The sequence below is a fragment of the Solanum verrucosum genome, unplaced genomic scaffold (genome assembly GCF_900185275.1).
Source record: "Solanum verrucosum unplaced genomic scaffold, falcon-dt-bn FXZP01000176.1, whole genome shotgun sequence".
NCBI classification, from domain to species: Eukaryota; Viridiplantae; Streptophyta; class Magnoliopsida; order Solanales; family Solanaceae; genus Solanum; species Solanum verrucosum.
In genome coordinates, this window is record NW_026020412.1 from 2549875 (window position 1) to 2569650 (window position 19776).

Below are 19776 nucleotides of genomic sequence, written 5' to 3' on the forward strand. Positions count from 1 at the left end.
TAATTTGCTTAAACAACATAGTCAGAGGCAGAGCTAGGTAGGGTTCATGGGTTCGTACGAACATAGTAGCTTTTTTGTGGCCCTATATTTGTACTAGAAAATAATTAAATATATATGTATATTAATTTGTGAACCCCTAACAAGATTGATAGACCGTTATTAACGAAATTTAGAACCCCCAAACTCTTAATCCTGGCTTCGCCTCTGATTATATAGTAGTACAACAATAATCTCCTTTACAGCAATAACACTGGCTGATCTAAGGCCCAGTCTGTCAGGAACTTATACTAACGCCAACCTTTTTCATTAGTGAACTTCAAATTGCTGCCTGCAAACAGTCTAAAATTAACATTTCACGAAGCCATTTTAACAATATCTATCAGCAATCTCTCCCGAAGCTTCAATCCTGCAATATATTCCAGCATCGATCCACATGTAGCGGTCAAATGTGGCGCTACTTCAACATGTAAAGATGATAACGCGAGAAAAGAACACTTAATGTTGTATTCGTTAGCTGATGGGTGTTGTTATCCTATGTCCGTCCTTCTATGTCTTCTAAAACCAACTATTTAGGCAAATGATTTATTGGATATGTAAAACTCAGGCCTCTTCTCGCTTGCAATCCTTGGTTTACTTTTCCCATTCCACTAGCAGAGCTCAAATTTTTTCAGTTGACCTATTTTTTGAATAATATAACTTGTCCTCAAGGGGACAAAGAAAAACCTTCCGCGAGGCATTGTGTCCTCACGTCTTGCATAAGGCGTTGAAGTAAAGAAGGACTGCTTGTAACAATAGCATCCACCCGCTCAAATAACATTTTCTTCATGGAGTCCTCATCATCAACAGTCCATGCATAAACCTTTTTATTCCTCCTGTTGCAATTAAGAAAAGCATAAATCATAAAGGTTAGATAACTGCATTTGTGCATCAAGAGCAAGTGCTGTTATGATGCATCATGCACCATGTAACTGATTAAGTTCATACCCCTGGAGAATTTTCATGAGAGGCTCGTCAATTAAAGGATGGTAAACACCAACAACTGCAGCACCTCTCATTCTTAATAACTTCATCCTAGTTCCTGTTGAAGGGTCTATCATGACAATGTAACCTACCTGCAGAACTACCACACATCACCCTCACATAAAACAAGCTACAATCAGTTCCAACTTATCTAGAACAGAATATATAGGGATAACACTTCAGCCTGCAAGTTTATGATGCAACAGGAGTTTGTAAACCTACACCAAATTTAGTGTATGCTAGTCAAACCACTGTTTTAGTTTTAAGCTTTAGATCAGCCAAAGTATTACTCTGTCCCAAATTAAGTCTTAATTTCTACTTCCAGTTGTCCCAAAATCAACTCCACCTTCATGGAGGTTTTTCCTGTCATTGACAATACTTTTTCTTCATACAATTATCCAAAAGACACCATGGGATTCACTTTCGTTCTAAAAGTACTCAATGTTTTCGAAAAATCAACTTTACCTAACTTTTGGAAACCCAACCCCCCACCCCCACTTCATTCAACTAGGATATTACATCCAATTTGTTTCTTAATAGTCGTTTCCAAACCACATAAGACACCTAATTTGGAATGGAGAGTACTATTTTAAGGAATAGCAATCGACTCTATGCAAAACAATTTCTGATTTAGTATTAAGTTAAACAGAGAGCAACCATAGACACGCCCCTCTATTTTTCCAAATTGATAGTTTTGAAAAAAAGAAGAGATTTTCCAATTAAAGTGACATTTTGAAAAGGGATTATTTATTATACAGAGTCGCCACTTGAAATTCAGTTTTGGTGTTCCAAGTCACTTTTGAACCCCTATTCAAAAGGAAATTGACTCTATTTTTATTGGTCTGCGAACTGAGAGTCTAGGTAAGGAATTCTGTTAACCGAGAGGAAGGTGTCAGGCACCCCTCGAGTCCCGTGGTTTTAACACAGTTGCTTTATTGACTTAAGATAATTTTGAATACATTATATTTATTAGCTTAATATTAAAAAAAAGTTATTTATCCTTCTTCTCTAATAAAAAGAACTCATTAAAAACTGTCTTATTTAATTTACATGTGGTGTATTGGTAGCAATGTTTTCCAACCTTGCCACAAATTGTTTGTATCTTGCATCTTTAACACATTTACGAAACATTTTCATTTTTCCAAACTTAAAAAAATATTTAGTTTTAGGTCATTTATTCATCTCTTGTCAATTCGACACAATTAAACTTATCTAATTTATTTTATGCTATTTATTCTTTAAAAAAAACTTTCTTTTCATTTTTTTTAAACAATGGAACTTGAGTTACAAAAATATGTGACCTTAAAGATTTAAAACTTAGATAAAACCAATAAAATATATATTCAAACCCATCAAAGCGCAATTAAATGAAGTTAATATCACAAATATTTAACAAGGTACTCGAATTTATTAAAATCGCAAGCGAAATCGTAACTGAGCTAAAAGCAAAGGATTAAACGAGACATGACATTAAGTTGGTTGTTGTCCTGTGAGATAGTCTTCATTTACAATATCAAAATTATAAACATAATTACAATTTTTTTATCCAGATTTAATCAATTACTAAAAAAATCAAGTTTTTCTTTGTCATAAAATTTTTTGCAAGACACTCATAACATATACATTTTTTATTCACAGCCTAATCAATTCTTACAAAGAATAATAAATTATTATACACATAGTGAAACTAGTTTTTTTTTATAAGTGGGTGATAAATTAATACAAGAAAATAAGAAAGACAAATCAGTAAGATTGAAATATTTATCCAAACTTAATTGCTTCAGCAAAGGGCTTTTCCATTGCGGCAAGCAGGTAATATAAGTAGTTGGGCACTTGAGTTTGGAGGAAAACATCAATTCATGATCTTTCATTCGCGGTTTGACTCTAGTTGCTTGCTCTCTCCATTTTATGGCATATTCCCTAAAGCTTCCCGTTTCTTCATATTAGTGAGAGAGTTGCGATCTAGAACAATGTCAATATTATATTGAAATTACTGGACAAAATCATGAGACATGTCGTCCCAAACATGCCAATAAGAAATATCTTGATCGGTGAACCATTTTGAGGCCACCCCTGTTTCTCCAAAGTAAGCCATAAGGAGTTCTTCTTTCCCTCCTGCTCCCCTTAGTTGATTACAAAATCTCTTCAGATGAGCTACTGGGTCACCATGATCGCTATACTTGTTGAACTTTGGTGTTTTGAACCCAATAGGTAGGTGACTATGCATAAGTCCTTAAATGAGACACTCATGTGCCCTCTTAGTCCTTATATTTTGCTCCATACTCCATCTTTTTAGCAATTTCTTCATGTTACTCGTTCATAGTAGTTTTCTCAACCTCGACAGGGAATTGTACTGATTAGTGTGGTGGTAGAGTAAGGAATTTTAAGAGTCAACTTAGAGGCATAACCTTGATCTTTGGATGGAGGATCATCGTTGGGTTTTGGTACCAGTGTTGGTTGGGGGATTGTATTAGTCTGTGTATTATGCATGAAAAGTGGATTGTTCATCATGGGCGGATTCAACAGGCGTACTGCGGAAGTTCCAACAGTACTGGACGTGTTAACAAATGGGCCAAATCCAGGTGGATAAACTGGGTCACTTGGATATGAAATGACATATTTGCATTCAGATATTCACGAATTGAAGATGGAGAAGCTTGTCCATTCATCCAAGCTTCGTACATTTCAGCCATTTGTTGTCTCAACATCCTTACTTCTTCTAAGGATATCGATTCTTGTGAAACCATCTCATTGTCCGACTCTATTCCGTCTTTGCGGGTCATTTTCGATTTTCCTTTTGTAGTATGGATGAGATGTCAGCTTAAACACAAACCAACCACCTTTAAACTCTCTTTATAAACAAAAACTAACGTGTTAGGGTTTTGCAAATATTAATCACACGTATGTTATGCACCTAAATTATTCCATAATGAGTTTCAGAAGGCTTTTCTGTTTCATCCGGGCTTTAGATGAATTTATTTTAACGACTCTCTTATGTCTTTTAATCGCATAATTTACTCATTTGGGTATCTTGAAAGTATTTCGATCGAACCCGTTGAGGTCCTACGTATCATGTTGAACATGAACTATCATTACGTAGTTCATGGAGGAAAAGTGTTTGAGCACAACATTTATTTAACTAGAAGAAAACATCATTCAAATCCAAAGTATTCTTAAAACAAATAACCAAAATAAAAACACTTAAAATTGCAACAAACTCGACGAAATGGAAATAAAAGAATAACAATAATAAAAAGAGGCCATCTCTAGGAGTTCTGGATCATCAATTTCCTCCTAGGCTCGAATAGACTTTGAACAAGGCTTTCGGCAGATGTGGGGCTAGTGCACGCCCATGTCGACCCAGACTCTCATCACTCCGATGGAGATAACCACCATAGACATCAATTAAGTTCTCTGTGAGTTGGAGCACTTGTCCTTTGGCTTCCTCCATATTCTCATATGACAGTTTCGCAACCAATCTTGAGTAGTATTGACCGCATGGTTCAAATTCTCTTCTTGTGCCTGAAGCTCTTCAATTTAGTCATGAAGCTCGTCTTGCTCTCCCATCCATTGGTTTCTTTCGATCGCAACTTTTGCTTGATATAATGTGAAATGCTTCGCTATGTCCCTTTTAATTGATTTTGCAACCTAGACTGTGTGTACATTAATAGGGTCTTCTCTTTTTTAAACTTATCCTCTGTCGCTCCATAGCGCCTATGACAATGCCCAAATCCTCATGTAATGTTTGAATGGTGGAACGATGTTCTCTCTCAACCCATTGCTGAACCATCCTTGCTCTAGCTTCAGATTATGCATCATATTGGGTCAACTCTTCTCTAACATTCTCAAGGTCATTAGTCAGGACATCTAGAGTAGCCTTGTAATTCCTTCAACCTCGAGTCGAGCTTGTTTGATTCTAACCTCAACTTCTACCTCTCTTTCTATGGCTCCCTTTCCCAACCTTTCTGGCATAACCTTAAGTGGGGGTTGATCATAAAACCATCCCAAGTATGAGTGGTCCACCTCACCCTTGTTGCGATCCTCCACCCTGTCAGAGGGACTTGAGAGTATGCATCCTCCCCAAATCTTAAGTATTTCTGAACTTCCAAGAGGGATGTTGGGGCGAAACTCATACCTAAAGATTTTGGGAGGATGTATACTCTCAAGTCCCTTTGACAGGGTGGAGGATCGCAACAAGGATGAGGTGGACTAGTCATACTTATGATGGTTTCATGATCAACCCCCACTTAAGGTTATGCCAGAAAGGCCGGGGAAGGGAGCCATAGATCGAGAGGCAGAAGTCAAGGCCAGAATCAAACAAGCTCGACTCGAGGTTGAAGGCAATTACAAGGCTACTCTAGATGTCCTGACTAATGACCTTGAGAATGTTAGAGAAGAGTTGGCCCAATATGATGCAAGATCTAAAGCTAGAGTAAGGATGATTTAGCAACGGATTGAGAGAGAACATCGTTCCACCATTCAAACATTACATGAGGATTTGGGCATTGTCACAGGCGCTATGGAGCGACAAGAGGATGAGTTTATAAAAGAGAAAACCCTATTAATGTACACACAATCTAGGTTGCAGAATCAATTAAAAGTTTTGATGGAACGAGAAAGGGATAATATAGCGAATCATTTCACATTATATCAAGCAGAAGTTGCGACCGAAAGAAACCAATGGATGGGAGAGCGAGACGAGCTTCATGACCAAATCGAAGAGCTTCAGGCACAAGAAGAGAATTTGAACCACACGATCGATACTACTCAAGATTGGTTGCGAAACTGTCATAATATGGAGGAAGCCAAAGGACAAGTGCTCCAACTCACAGAGAACTTAACTGATGTCTATGGTGGTTATCTCCATCGGAGTGATGAGAGTCTATGTCGACATACGCGTGCACTAGCCCACATCTATTGAAAGCCTTGTTCAAAGTCTATTCGAGCCTAGGAGGAAATTGATGATCCAGAACTCCTAGAGAGGGCCTCTTTTTATTGTTATTTCTTTTATTTTCATTTCGTCGAGTTTGTTGCAATTTTAAGTGTTTTTATTTTGGTTATTTGTTTTAAGAATACTTTGGATTTGAATAATGTTTTCTTCTAGTTAAATAAATGTTGTGCTCAAACACTTTCCCTCCATGAACTACGTAATGATCTGATTCATGTTCAACATGATACGTAGGCAAGCCTCAACGGGTTCGATCGAAATACTTTCAAGGTACCCAAATAAGTAAATTATGAGACTAAAAGACCTAAGAGAGTCGTTAAAATAAATTCATCTAAAGACGGGATGAAACATAAAAGCCTTCTGAAACTCATTATAGAAATGGAAATAATTTAGGTGCATTAACATACGTGTGATTAATATTTGCAAAGCACTAAACCCTAACACGTTTGTTTTTTTTTTTATAAAGAGAGTTTAAAGGTGGTTGGTTTGTGTTTAAGTTGGCATCTCATCCATACTACACAAGGTTAAAAGGAAAAGTGAAAATGACCCGCAAAGACAGAATAGAGTCAGATAATGAGGAAGTCCAAAATCAGATGGTTTCACAAATATCAGTATCGGTAGAAGAAGGATGTTGAGACGACAAAGGGATGAACTGTACGAAGCTTGGATGAATGGACAAGCTCCTTCATCTTCAATTTGTGAATATCTGAATGCAAATATGTCATTTCTTATCCAAGTCTCGGCAAGTGACCCAGTTTATTACACCTGGATTTGGCCCATATGTTAACACGTCCAGAACTGCTGGAACTTCCGCGGTATGCCCGTTGAATCCGTCCATGATGAATAATCTACTTTTTATGCATACTACACAGACTAATACAATCCCCCAGCCAATACTGGTAACAAAACCAAACGATGATCCTCCATCCAAAGATCAACAAGACCAAAGTAATGCCTCTAAGTTGACTCTTAAAATTCCTCAGTCTTACCACCACACTAATCAGTATAGTTCTTCCCCTGTTGAGGTTTAGGAAACTACTAAGAACAAGGAACATGGAGAAATTGCTAAAAAGATGAGGAGTCTAGAGCAAAATATAAAGACTAGGAGGGCACAAGAGTGTCTCATTTAAGGACTTATGCATGTTCACCTACCTATTGGGTTCAAAACACCCAAGTTCGACAAGTATAATGGTCATGGTGACCTAGTAGCTCATCTGAAGAGATTTTGTAATCAACTAAGGGGAGCAGGAGGAAAAGAAGAACTCCTTATGGCTTGCTTTGGAGAAAGACTGATAGGGTGGCCTCAGAATGGTTCATCGATCAAGATATTTCTCATTGGCATGTCTTGGACGACATGGCTCAGGATTTTGTCCAACAATTGCAATATAATATTGACATTGTTCTGGATTGCAATTCTCTCGCTAATATGAAGAAAAAATCAACTGAAAGCTTTAGGGAATATTCCATAAAATAAAGAGAGCAGGCAGCTAGAGTCAAACCGCCAATGAGAGATTATGAATTTTTTGATGTTTTCATCCAAAGTCAAGTGCTCGACTACTTTCATTACCTGCTTGCATAAATGGGAAAGTCCGTCGCTGAAGCAATTAAGTTTGGAGAAATGTTTCAATCTTACTGATTTGTCTTTCGTATTTTCTTGTATTAATTTATCACCCGCTTGACCCCACTTGGTGGGATTTCACTGGGTATGTTGTTGTTGTTGTAATTTATCACCCGCTTATAAAAAAAATAGTTTCACTATGTCTATAATAATTTATTATTCTTGTAGGAATTTATTAGGCTGCGAATAAAAATTGTATTATGTTATGCGTGTCTTGCAAAAAATTTAATGATAAAGAAAAACATGTCAAAACTTGATTTTTTTAGTAATTGATTAAATTTGGATAAAAAAAATTGTAACTATGTTTAGATTTTTTGATATTGTAAATGAAGACTATCTCACAGAACAACAACCAAAGATTTAATATCATGTCTCGTTTAATCCTTTGATTTTAACTCAGTTACGATTTCCCTTGCAATTTTAATAAATTTGAGTACCTTGTTAAATATTGTAACACCAAAACTTAATTTCCAATAAGGTGACTTGGAACACCAAAACGTAATTTCAAGTGGTGACTCTGAAATAAAATAATCCCTTTTCAAAATAGTCACTTTTAACCCTTCGGGGTGGCCCAGTGGTTTGAGCTTGGGACTTCCATGTTGGAGGTCTCAAGTTCGAAACCCCTTGCTTGCGAAAGCAAAGGGTTTGCCTTCTGGGTCGAGCTCGTCGCACCAGGCTTGCCTAGTGTGGGTTATCTCTCCTGTGTGGTTTGCGAGTTATTGCATAGGAGCGGGGGTTACCCTGGGCGCACCCAAAGGGTAGTGGCAGCAGGTTTCCCTTGTCATAAAAAAAAAATAAAAAAAAATAGTCACTTTAATTAGAAAACCATTTTTTCAAAACTTTCATTTGGGAAAAATAGGGGTGTGACACATAGCGCTCACTGAAAAGATGCTTTAGAAACTCATTGAACTTGTTCCTTGGATTGCCACCTCTCCTACCGCACTCAGGGTGCAAGTACGGCTGGATTGAGCTAACCCAGCATTCTTTCACAGGTTAAAGCGAAATTTAGCAAAATAAGGTCAAGAAAATGAGATTTTAGATACAGTTTCCTCTATTTGCATGACAAGGAAAAGCATCACCACAGACCAGTATTATCAATTGCCAAAGCCACTTATAAAATGGGTGACATGCAAGGAACTGAGAAGTTGTGTTCTTCAAAACAGAAGAAGAAAACTAGATATTACCATAACATCTGATGACAGTTTCATTACATCTCTTGAAAAACTGTCACTTTTAGCCCATACAAGGCAATTTCTACAGCCTGTATTGTCAACCTGTAAAAGTTTGATAAAAGAGTGAGAGCACAAACACAAACCTCAGTAACATAAAAATAAAACATTACATTTAAGTTGAAATGGTCAGGGGTGGTAAGTGGGTTACAGGAGCTTCGAGGCTAAGAGTAGTATCTTGGAACATAGGGTCGTTAACATAAAAGTCCATAGAAATAGTGAAGATTCTCATGAAGAGGAGGATTAGTATAGCTTGTGTCCAAGAAACCACATGGGTAGGAACTAAGGCTCGGGATGTGAATGGGTATGAGTTGTGGTACTCAGGAAGTGCAAGGAATAGGAATGGAGTAGGCATTCTGGTAGATAGGGAGCTAGTTGAGGAGTTGAGGGAGCAAGTGGTAGAGGTCAGGAGGGTCAACAGCAGGATGATGGCGGTTCAGTTAGTCCCAAATGGTAGAGGCTAGGAGGAACAACATAATGATGGCAGTTAAGTTAGTCATTTAGTCATTTGAGGATTCACTTGGAACATTATTAACAATTACACGCCACATGCGGGCTTGAACAAGGAGGACAAGAAACACTTTTGGGAAGATTTGAACGAGATGATCAGGGGTATGTCGCGCATGGGGAAGCTTTTCGAAAGAGGAGATTTTAACAGACACATCGGGTCAACCCCAAGGAGTTGCGACAATGTGCAAGGATGTTTTAGTTCCAGGGATAGGAATGTAGGAGGAGTTGCAGTTTTGAATTTTGCAAAAGCTTTTGGGTTAGTGGTAGCCAAATTGAGTTTCGCGAAGGAGGAGCATTTGGCAACTTTTCATAGTGCAGTGGCTATAAATCAGAAAGATTACTTGCTCTAATATGATAGTGGTCTTTGTAAAGACTGCAAGGTTATCTTGAGTAAGAATCTCACAATTCAACACAAGTTCTAGGAGATGGATTTGGAGATCAAGAGGACGAAGAAGAGCAGGGTCGTGGATGAATGGTCAAGGATCAAATAAGGTAGCTTGACAATGGCCAATGACTAGGAGTTGGAGAAGAAGTTGTTGGCAATGGGGGAGGACTGAGGATGTGAATGGTATGTGGGATAGGATTGGTAGTTGCATTTGGATAGCAACTAAAGAGGTGTTTGGAGTCTCCCAAGGTAACTTTGGTAGGCATCAAGGGGATTAGTGGTAGAATAAGGATGGGAAAGTGAAAGCAAAAGAATTGGCTTATGTGAAGTTGGTAGAGAGTCAGGACAAGAAGAAGAAATGAATGAATAAGGAAAGGTATAGGATGATGAGAAAGGAGGCAAAGTTCGCGGTTTCAATGACAAAAACAACAGGTTTTGAATGTTTATATGTAGAGCTTGAGGACAAAGGGCGAAGATAAGAAGTTGTATAGGCTAGTCACGACGAGGGAGGGTAAAGACTTGTGTTAGGAGATTTGGAACATTTCGAAAGGTGTTGCGATTTTGGGTATTGTAGGTGTATACAGGTTGAAAAGGTTAATGGTGTTATTCATAGGATGCGCAGGGGGGAGAGTGATCGGACCATATGAGATTACCGTAGAATTTTGGAAAAGTGCAAACAGGGAAGGTATGGAATGGCTGACTAAGTTGTTTAATATCATTTTAAGGACATCAAAAATACCAAAAAAATGGAGGTGGAGTACAATGATCCCATTGTACAAGAACAAGGGAAACATTTAAAATTGCATCAACGGTAGGAGTATCAAACAACTAAGCCACACTATGAGGGTTTGGGAGAGGGTGGTGGAGATGAAGGTGAAGAGGCGCGTGTCTAGATTGAAAACCTATTCAGTTTCATGTCGAGGCGTTAAACTACAGAAGCCATTCATCTAGTTAGGAGACTAGTGCAGCAATATAGGGAGAGGAAGAGGGACCTTCACATGGTGTTCATCGACCTAAAAAAAGCTTATGACAAGGTTACAAGGAGGTTTTATGGAAGCGCCCGAGGCTAAAGGAGTTCCTATGACATATACTAGAGCGATTAAGGACATGTACAATGGAGTCAAGACCCAGATAGACAATGGGTGGGGACTCAAAAAACTTCCCAATTGTGATAAGGTTGCAATCAACTCTTAGCCCTTTTTTATTTGCCTCGGTGAGGATGAATTGACTCAGCGTATCCAAGGTGAGGTGCCATGGTGTATATTATTTGCAGATGACATAGTTTTGATCGATGAGACTCACAACGAAGTTAACACTAAGCTTGAGGCTTGGCGACAAACCTTGTAGTCTAAAGGGTTTAGGTTGAGCAAGACCAAGATAGAATATTTGAAGTGCAAATTCAATGAAGTAACACATGAGAATGTTGTGGAAGTGAGGCTTGGTTCACATGTCATCCATAAGAAAGGATGTTTCAAGTATCTTGGGTCTATAACCCAAAGTAATAGGAAAATCGACGAGGATATCACACGCATCGTATTAGTGCAGGGTGGATAGAACGGAGGCTCGCATTCAAAGTCTTATGTGATAAAAAGGTGCCACAAAAAATTAAAGGCCAGTTCCACATAGTAATGATTAGACCGGCTATGTTGTATGGAGCAAAATATTGGCCAGTCAAGAACTCCCACGCTCAAAAGTTGAAAAAGTTGTAGAAATGAGGATGTTGAGTTGGATGTGTGGGCACACTAAGAGAGATAAGATTAGAAATGAAGATATTCAGAATAAGGTAGGAGTGACGTCGATGGAGGATAAGATGCAAGAAGCGAAACTTAAATGGTTCAAGCATGTAAGGAGGAGATGCAAGGATGCACCAGTGCAGAGGTGTGAGAGGTTGGCTATGGATGGTTATAGGAAAGATAGATGTAGATCGAAGGAGTATTGGGGAGAGATAAATAGACAAGACATGATACAGCTCCAGTTTAATAGGACATGACCTCAAATAGAAGATTATGGAGAACACAAATTAGCGTAAAGGGTTAGTTAGGTAATTGAGAGTTGTCTTGCTTAGTCTTTCATTAGTATTACTCTAGGAGAATCTTGTTATTCATTTCTATTACTACATATTGTTTCTAGCACTTCGATTATCGTATTATTTTGTGGTAGTGATTGTTATGTTTTAGTATGATTTTCATGCTTTCTTTAGCTTGTTTTCTTGGCTTCTTCATTCATGTTGTTTTCTTTATTCAAACTACTTTGTACTACTTTAACTTGAGCCTACGGTCTATCAAAAACAACATCTCAACCTTAAGGTCTGCATACACACTACCCTTCCAAGACCCCACTTGTGGGATTACACTGGGTATGTTAGTTTTGTTGCTAAGTTGCAATTCTAGACAACACAGTCGGTGGCATACACCATCCTATAATTCGTACCAATAACAACAATTGAAGCATGTACTAGCTTGTCTTTTTTTAGAACCACATGTAATCAATTAGCAGTCTTCAAAAGTCAGAATGCTAATTAACCCTTTCTGAAAAGTAAGTGAGCAGTTTATATGAATAAAGTAGGACAAAGATTGTGCAATGGGTAAATCAGGATCCGCACAAGTTTTTCAGTTTCTATATTCTAGGAACCTTCCGAAAGAACTCAGCTCCTATCTACTCCAGTCTGAGAAATAACTGAAAAAAATCTAAAAAGCTGTCTATGTCATATACATTCTCCATGTTGCACCAAACGGCTAAGAGAGACAAGATATTGAACTTCTGCTTGTGTGTGTTCTCTCTAGACAGAATGTTAATAAACTCCCAGTTACAGGTAAACTGATCATGCATGGTGACTAGCCAAATATTTTTGACTTTTCTAGTGGGATGACATCCATAGAAAAGCATGAAATTCCTCCTACTCGCAAGTTAAAGGTAACAAGACAGACCATATTACATGTCTCAATCAGTTGGTCCTACAGAAGAAGTAGAAATGAACTTCTTCATCTTCTTTCTCAGCTCAAAAGATAAGAGAAAAAAACAGAAGAAGAAAGAAGTGAAGTAGAAATGAACTTTTTGGATTAACAGCTGGGTTGCAAGTCTCCATCTTATATAGATTCACAACTAGGCTGTGAAGAGTCCCACATCGAGGGTAAAAAAGGTATGGGTGGTGTCTTTATATGTCTTGGAAAATCCTCACCTCTGAAGCTAGCTTTAGGGGTTGAGTTAGACCCAATATCATAACACAGTATTAGAGTGAAGAGTCCTACATCGAGGGTAAAAGGGATGGGTGAGTCTTTGTATGGCTTGGACAATCCTCACCACTTGAGCTAGCTTTTGGTTGAATTAGGCCCAAGATCTATTTTCCTAACATAGGTTAATGTTTCCACCAACAAGAGAAACCATATCATACATGTTCAAGCAAACTTGTTGGCCAGTATGGTAACTATCTGGAAGAATGAGATTAATAAACTTACAACAGAAAGAAGATCCTTTGCAAACTCTCTCTCATACAACGGTGGACCAACTTTTGCATCAAGAATTACTTGTCGGACGGAACCTGATATCAACTAAAGGAAATTAAAGCCAAGTTATTAAACAAATAGTGGGAAAGCCTTTTTACTGGAAACAACAAAAGGAATTTTATGCAGCTATTATATTGTTATAACAATAAAATTCAATGGACAACATGAACATCTCTAATAGCTTCTACAAATATTACACACTAGTGGGAGATAAAATAGTGACTTTTATTTCTTGAGAGACGAGAATGAAAGAAGGGGCCTGAATCATGAGAACACTATTCAAGCTTGGATATTCCGAGTACCTTTAATGCATCTTCAAGTGTTGGAACAGTTAGATCATGATGCTCCAACTTAAGCTGATGAACTGCATCTAGATCTTTAATCTACAAGTACAAAGTAAAGATAATCCCATTCAACATCAACTTTAATAGGATGTATGCCAGCTTGTTGGACAGAAGCAAAATAAAAAATGCAATAGAGCTATTAAATTACGAGGTGTTACTAAATCAAATATTTGAAACACATGGACATGGAGAAATAACAATCTACTACTTGCTTCAGACTTAAGTAAATAAAAAATTGAGCACCTATCAGTTCCCACCTCCTTTGAGCTAAGGTATGAAACTTTAGAATTGTTGTTCCCAGTTATCCATTGCAAATCCCTGCCTGCGACATGTGAAAATCAATGCTCCAGACAACTAAAACAGTGAAACAGTTGTTATAATAAAATTACAAATGAATGTCGTGAATTATGTGTCATCTTATCTTCTTGCAGGAAATGGCTCTAAACTATGAAGCATTGAACCAAATCTTAGGTTGTATAGCCAGCTTTGACCCAAAATATGCAAGGAAAATCCAAAAAAAACACGTATTTCGAGGAAAAACACATGTTTCGAGTAGAGGACAATTTATGCAATGAAGCTCAATTTTAATGTGGTAGAAAATATCAACTTCCATTTTTATAAGAAAATACCAACTTAACGGGCCTCTTAAACATGCAAGGTTCCTACCACTAGCCAGCATGTATTCGTCCTACTCTACTTCACATTTACAGATACTTTTACAACTTCAAACTATGTTTCTCATGGGAATTCTTGGATTGAATAAGGTAGATCTTTTGTCCAAAAAATCATTTGCTTTCATCATGTGACCTTTCTCCACATAAAATAAATATTTATAGTAGCAATACTTATTTGGGAAAAACATTTGATCGGTCAACCCTTTTGGCACCACCTTTACCTCATGGCTCAATGCATATATTAACTACTAAAGTTTTGTCACAAATGGTATCCCTGAGTTTTAAGCCCACATACCGGTCATGGAGGGCAAACAATACACCATCTGAAGAACGAGAAACATCAATTTCAATACAGTCAGCCTGAGAATCAAGAGCAATTCGGTATGCAGCCATCTACATGAACAATACAATAATCAGAATTCCAAATAATGAAGTTGGGAATAATTTTGCATACAGAATTCCTACAGTGTTGGGGAAGGCCTTGGACGAATCACCACCATGAGCACAGACCAGAGGAAGACTCCGTAGCCAACTGCATTTCTGTGATTGCATCTGCACAATTATGTAAGGTTTGAAATAGTTAGGGAACAAAAATTGCACACCCAAAAATGTAGAAAGAAAGAGTAGGATATACCTTCTGAAATGTTCGGAGACGAAGATGGAAGTAAATAGGGGGAGGAATGGCGATGAAGGCGAGGACAATGAGGAGAGATCTGAAGACCTTTCTGGAAGTGAAAACTCTGAGCTTTGGGCTAAACTTTCGGGACAAGAGGCCATGCCTCTCCAACAGGAGTCGGCGCTGTTGCCGCCTCTCCATTTTTCTATTCAACAAATTCCCCTTCTCAATATCTGTTGGTTGATGCACAAAAATGCCGTCCTCTTCTACAGAAATTGCAAATCCACCGGCAGTGAAACTCGTTTGGCCTGACTTTTTTATTTATTTATTGGTTCATATTATTGTAGCTTTACTTTCCTTCTACTGTAGAGACATTTTTTATTACTATCAATTTTTTATTTTGTATCCGATATTTGTATTAAAATTTGATAAGGGCTTTGTTCGAAGAGATATATTGTCTATCAAGAATTTTTCATACTCATAGCTTGAACTCGAAACCTCTAGTTAAGCGAAAAACAACAACATCCTTTGCCCCATCATTTACTTGAGGAAAAACCTAAATTGGTGTGTCGAAAAATTTAAATTAATTTTTTTATATTTGTTAATTAATTAGTATTGTTATATTATCATTATTTTTAATTATTTATATGCATGTGTAATTATAACTCAACCACTTTCTTCAATTTCTTAAAACTCATCCAAAAAATTAAATTTAAATTTTTTGACATATCCATTTTGGTTTTTCCTCAAATAAATAATGGGACAGAGGATGATGTTGCTTCTCGCTTAACTAGAGATTTCGAGTTCAAATTTTGAGTATGGAAAATTCTTGATAGGCAATATATCTCTCTAAACAAAGTCTACACAATGCAAATTTGAAATAATCAAATTTTATTGTAAATATTGAATGCAAAATAAAAAAAAAATATTATACAAAAGTAAAATTATATTAAGAGTTAACATAACAAGTAAAAGAAATGCAAGAAAGAGTTGTGAGGAAAAAGAAAAAGTAGAAAAAAGGATAAAATGGATGAGAAAAGACAAACTCTAACTCCCCTTATCCTAACATCAGTGTAGGATTTCTGACAATTCTGCACCGTCTTCAACCTCTCTTGAATCACTTTCACCTTCTCTATAGCTTGATGAACTAAATCTGGTCTTATCAACCCAGCTTCACCAACTTCAAACCATCCAATAGGAGATCTGCATCTTCTCCCATAAAGAGCTTCATAAGGAGCCATTTGGATGCTAGAGTGGTAACTATAATTGTAAGCAAACTCGATGAGAGGTAGGTGATCATCCTAATTACCTTTGAAATCGATCACGCACGCCCTCAACATATCCTCTAAGGTCTGAATAGTGTGCTCTGCTTTCCCATCAGTCTGAGGATGAAATGTGGTACTTAAGTTCACCTTTGAACCCAAGCCTTTTTGGAATGACTTCCAAAATTGTGTAGTAAATTACACACCTCGGTCTGAAGTAATGGAGACCAGAACCCCATGAAGTCTTACCACATCTTGAAGATACAACTTAGCATAGTCTTCTACTACTGAATGGGTAGTCTTTACCGGTAAAAAGTGGGCCGATTTTGTCAATCTGTCGACAATCACCCAAATAGAATCATGCTGCCTGCGAGACCTCCCACTTCCATTTTAGAAGTTCTATATTTTGAGCCAAACCACCGGGCCTTTGATGTTCTACTTTAACTTGTTGGCAATTCGGCCACTTAGCAACAAACTCTGCAATGCCCTTCTTCATGCTACTCCACCGATAAACCTCTCTCAAATCGCGATACATCTTTGTGGAACCCGGATGAATGGAATATCTGGAGCTATGAGCTTTCTCCATGATCCTCTCTTGGAGTTCATCCACCCTTGGTACACACAATTTGCTTTGATACTTCAATACACTATCTCTCCCTTGTTCAAAAGCCATAACTTTCTGCTTATGAACATTTGCCTTTAATTTAAGCAAAATGGGATCTTGGTCCTGCTTCTCTTTTACTTTTGACACTAATGATGATTCATCCCCATTCATCACCCCTACCTCTCCTTCTGTGGAATCCATTAGTCAAACTCCCAAGTATGCAAGTCTATGCACATCTTTCGCTAACTCTCTCTTTTCTTCCTCAACATAGGTTGTACTACCCATAGACAACCTGCTTAAAGCATCAGCAACAACATTAGCCTTACCTGGGTGATAAAGAATACTCATGTCATAATCCTTGAGTAATTCTAACCACCTCCTTTGTCTGAGATTAAGCTTTTTCTGAGTGAACACCTATTGAAGGCTCTTGTGATCATTGAATACATCAACATGAACACCATACAAATAATGACATCATTTCTTCAAAGCAAATACTACTACAACCAACTCTAAGTCATGGGTTGGGTAATTCTTCTCATGAACTTTCAACTATCTGGAGGCATAAGTTATAACCTTGCCATTCTGCATTAATACACAACCAAAACCAACTCTAGATGCATCACAATACAACACAAAATCTTGAGTACCTTCTAGTAAGGTCAAAATTGGGGCAGTAGTCAACCTCTTTTTCAATTCCTGAAAGCTTTTCTCACAAGCTTCAGACCATTGAAACTTCACTGTCTTCTGAGTTAACTTGGTCAAAGAGGATGAAATGGATGAGAGCCTGTCTACGAACCTTCTATAATAGCCAGCCAAACCCAAGAAACTCCTAATATCAGTTGGAGATGTGGGTCTAGGCCAATTCTGCACTGCCTCTATTTTCTGAGTATCAATTTTAATTCCCTCTCCAGACACAATGTGGCCTAAGAATGCCACAGACTCAAGCCAAAAGTCACACTTAGAGAACTTGGCATACAACTCTCTATCCTTTAGAGTTTGGAGAACTATTCTGAGATGACTAGCATGATCTTCTTCATTCCATGAATAGATTAGTATGTCATCAATGAAGACAATAACAAACATATCTAAATAAGGCTTGAATACTTTATTCATAAGGTCCATGAATGCTGCAGGCGCATTGGTCAAACCAAAGGACATAACCAGGAACTCATAATGACCATAACGGGTCCTGAAAGCTGTCTTTGGAATATCACATTCCCTTACTCTTAACTGATGGTAGCTTGATCTGAGGTTTATCTTAGAGAAGCAAGTGGCACCCTGAAGTTGATTGAAAAGATCATCAATCTTTGGAAAAAGATATTTATTCTTTATGGTAACCTTGTTCAATTGACGGTAATCTATACACATCCTAAGGGAACCATCCTTCTTTCTCACAAACAAGACCGGAGCGCCCCAAGGTGAGGCACTTGGCTGAATGAAACCTTTCTCTAAGAGATCTTTCAACTACTCTTTAAGCTATTTCAACTCTGTTGGTGCCATTCTATATGGCGGAATAGATATAGGACAAGTATCTGGAAGAATGTCTATATCGAAGTCTATTTCTCTCTTAGGAGGGACTATGGGAAGATCATCAGGAAAGACTTTTAGAAACTCTCTTACTACTGAAACTGACTGAATAAAAAGTATATCAACACTAGAGTCATTAACCCGGACTAAGTGATAGACACACACCTTGGAAACTAACTTTCTTGCCTTAAGGTACGAAATAAAATGACCCTTAGGCACTGCTGAACTACTTTTCCACTCTAAGACTGGCTCATTAGGAATTTGGAACTTGACAACTCGAGTTCTACAATCAATGGAATGAAGCCAGTACATACCTAGAATGACGTCGAAGTCTACCATGTCTAACTCAATTAAGTCAGCCATGGTGTCTTTGTGATTGATGGAAACGGGACAATCACAATAGACTCTTTCTACTAGAATAGACTCACCAACAAGTGTGGAAACACTGAAGGGATTGCTAAGTTGCTCGGGTATAACATCGAAATTCATAGCAACATAAGGAGTTACAAATGATAAACTTGCTCCTAGGTCTAGTAAAGCATAAACATTAAAGTTAAAGACTTGGATCATACCAGCGATAACATCTGGTGAATCCTTTTGCTCTTGCCGACTAGTGACAGCATAAAGACAGTTTCCTCCTCCGCCTGCCTCTAAAGTAGCTTCTCTAGATGCAACTTTGTTTGGCGGAGCAACTGAAGAAGACTGGGATTCCCATTACCTTTCTAGTTCTTTGAACATTCTCGCATGAAATGACAATTCTGGCCACTCTTGAAACATCTAGTGGAGCCATCACGACACATACCTGAGTGGTTCCTACCACACTTAGCACATACAGGAATCTTAGTACCCCCTTGTGCCATACTACCTTGTGACTGTGCAGGTCTAGCTCTGAAATTCTCGAAATTCTGACTATTATACTCACCTTTGTTTCTAGGTGCAAGTGCACTAGCAGATGATGGAGCAGGTCCCTTTTGCTTATGTTAGAAACAAGACCGGTTCACATTACTCTTTTGTTGCCCGGACTCATTCCCTGATATCTTAGCCGTCTTATTCTTAAACTCTTCTCTATCCCTCAGCTTGTCCCCTTCAATTTGTTGCACATGGATCATTAGCCTTCTCTTTTTAACATCACTTCACTACTAATAGACTTCTGAAAAGATATCTCCCATACTTTTTGGGACTCATTACTATCTTATTCTCAAGCACTTGACTTGATTTCTCATCTCGTCATCTCCCCCTTAGGTCTAAAGCTGACACTTGAACCTGTGAAGCTTGGATGATTCATCCTAAAGAACTCATGAACTCTAGAAGTATCAGCCACTTCCTGATGATTCTCTCTCCGTTGCCCAGCTTGGTTGGTCACAACTTGGCTCAACATCTGAATGGCCTCACGGAACTCAACACTGGTGACCTCTCCTTGGGTTTGCACTTCTGGTGCATTAGGTACCCTTTTTTCCTGTGGTTCAACATACCTTCTAGCCGAATGACCTTTGACAATTCTTCGTGGAGGCATGATCTGAAAGACACACGCAAGCA

At 38.0% G+C, this 19776-nt stretch overlaps 1 protein-coding gene across 2 annotated transcripts; it reads right to left on the reverse strand.

The window, feature by feature from the left end:
* Nucleotides 1-222: 222 nt before the first annotated feature.
* LOC125840644 (glycerophosphodiester phosphodiesterase GDPD4) lies at nucleotides 223-15079 on the reverse strand. Of its 2 annotated transcripts, none has more exons than XM_049519620.1 (9): nucleotides 14866-15079; nucleotides 14697-14783; nucleotides 14527-14624; nucleotides 13815-13875; nucleotides 13516-13596; nucleotides 13166-13258; nucleotides 8771-8860; nucleotides 985-1112; nucleotides 223-872 (listed from the first exon to the last, which is right to left on the reverse strand). In XM_049519620.1, exons 1-9 carry the CDS (start codon nucleotides 15046-15048, stop codon nucleotides 704-706), a joined length of 990 nt encoding a protein of 329 aa, XP_049375577.1. In that variant the 5' UTR covers nucleotides 15049-15079; the 3' UTR covers nucleotides 223-703. The 2 variants fall into 2 exon arrangements, with proteins under 2 accessions (XP_049375577.1, XP_049375578.1); XM_049519621.1 differs by having other exon boundaries at nucleotides 13815-13879.
* Between the last annotated feature and the right edge of the window lie 4697 nt (nucleotides 15080-19776).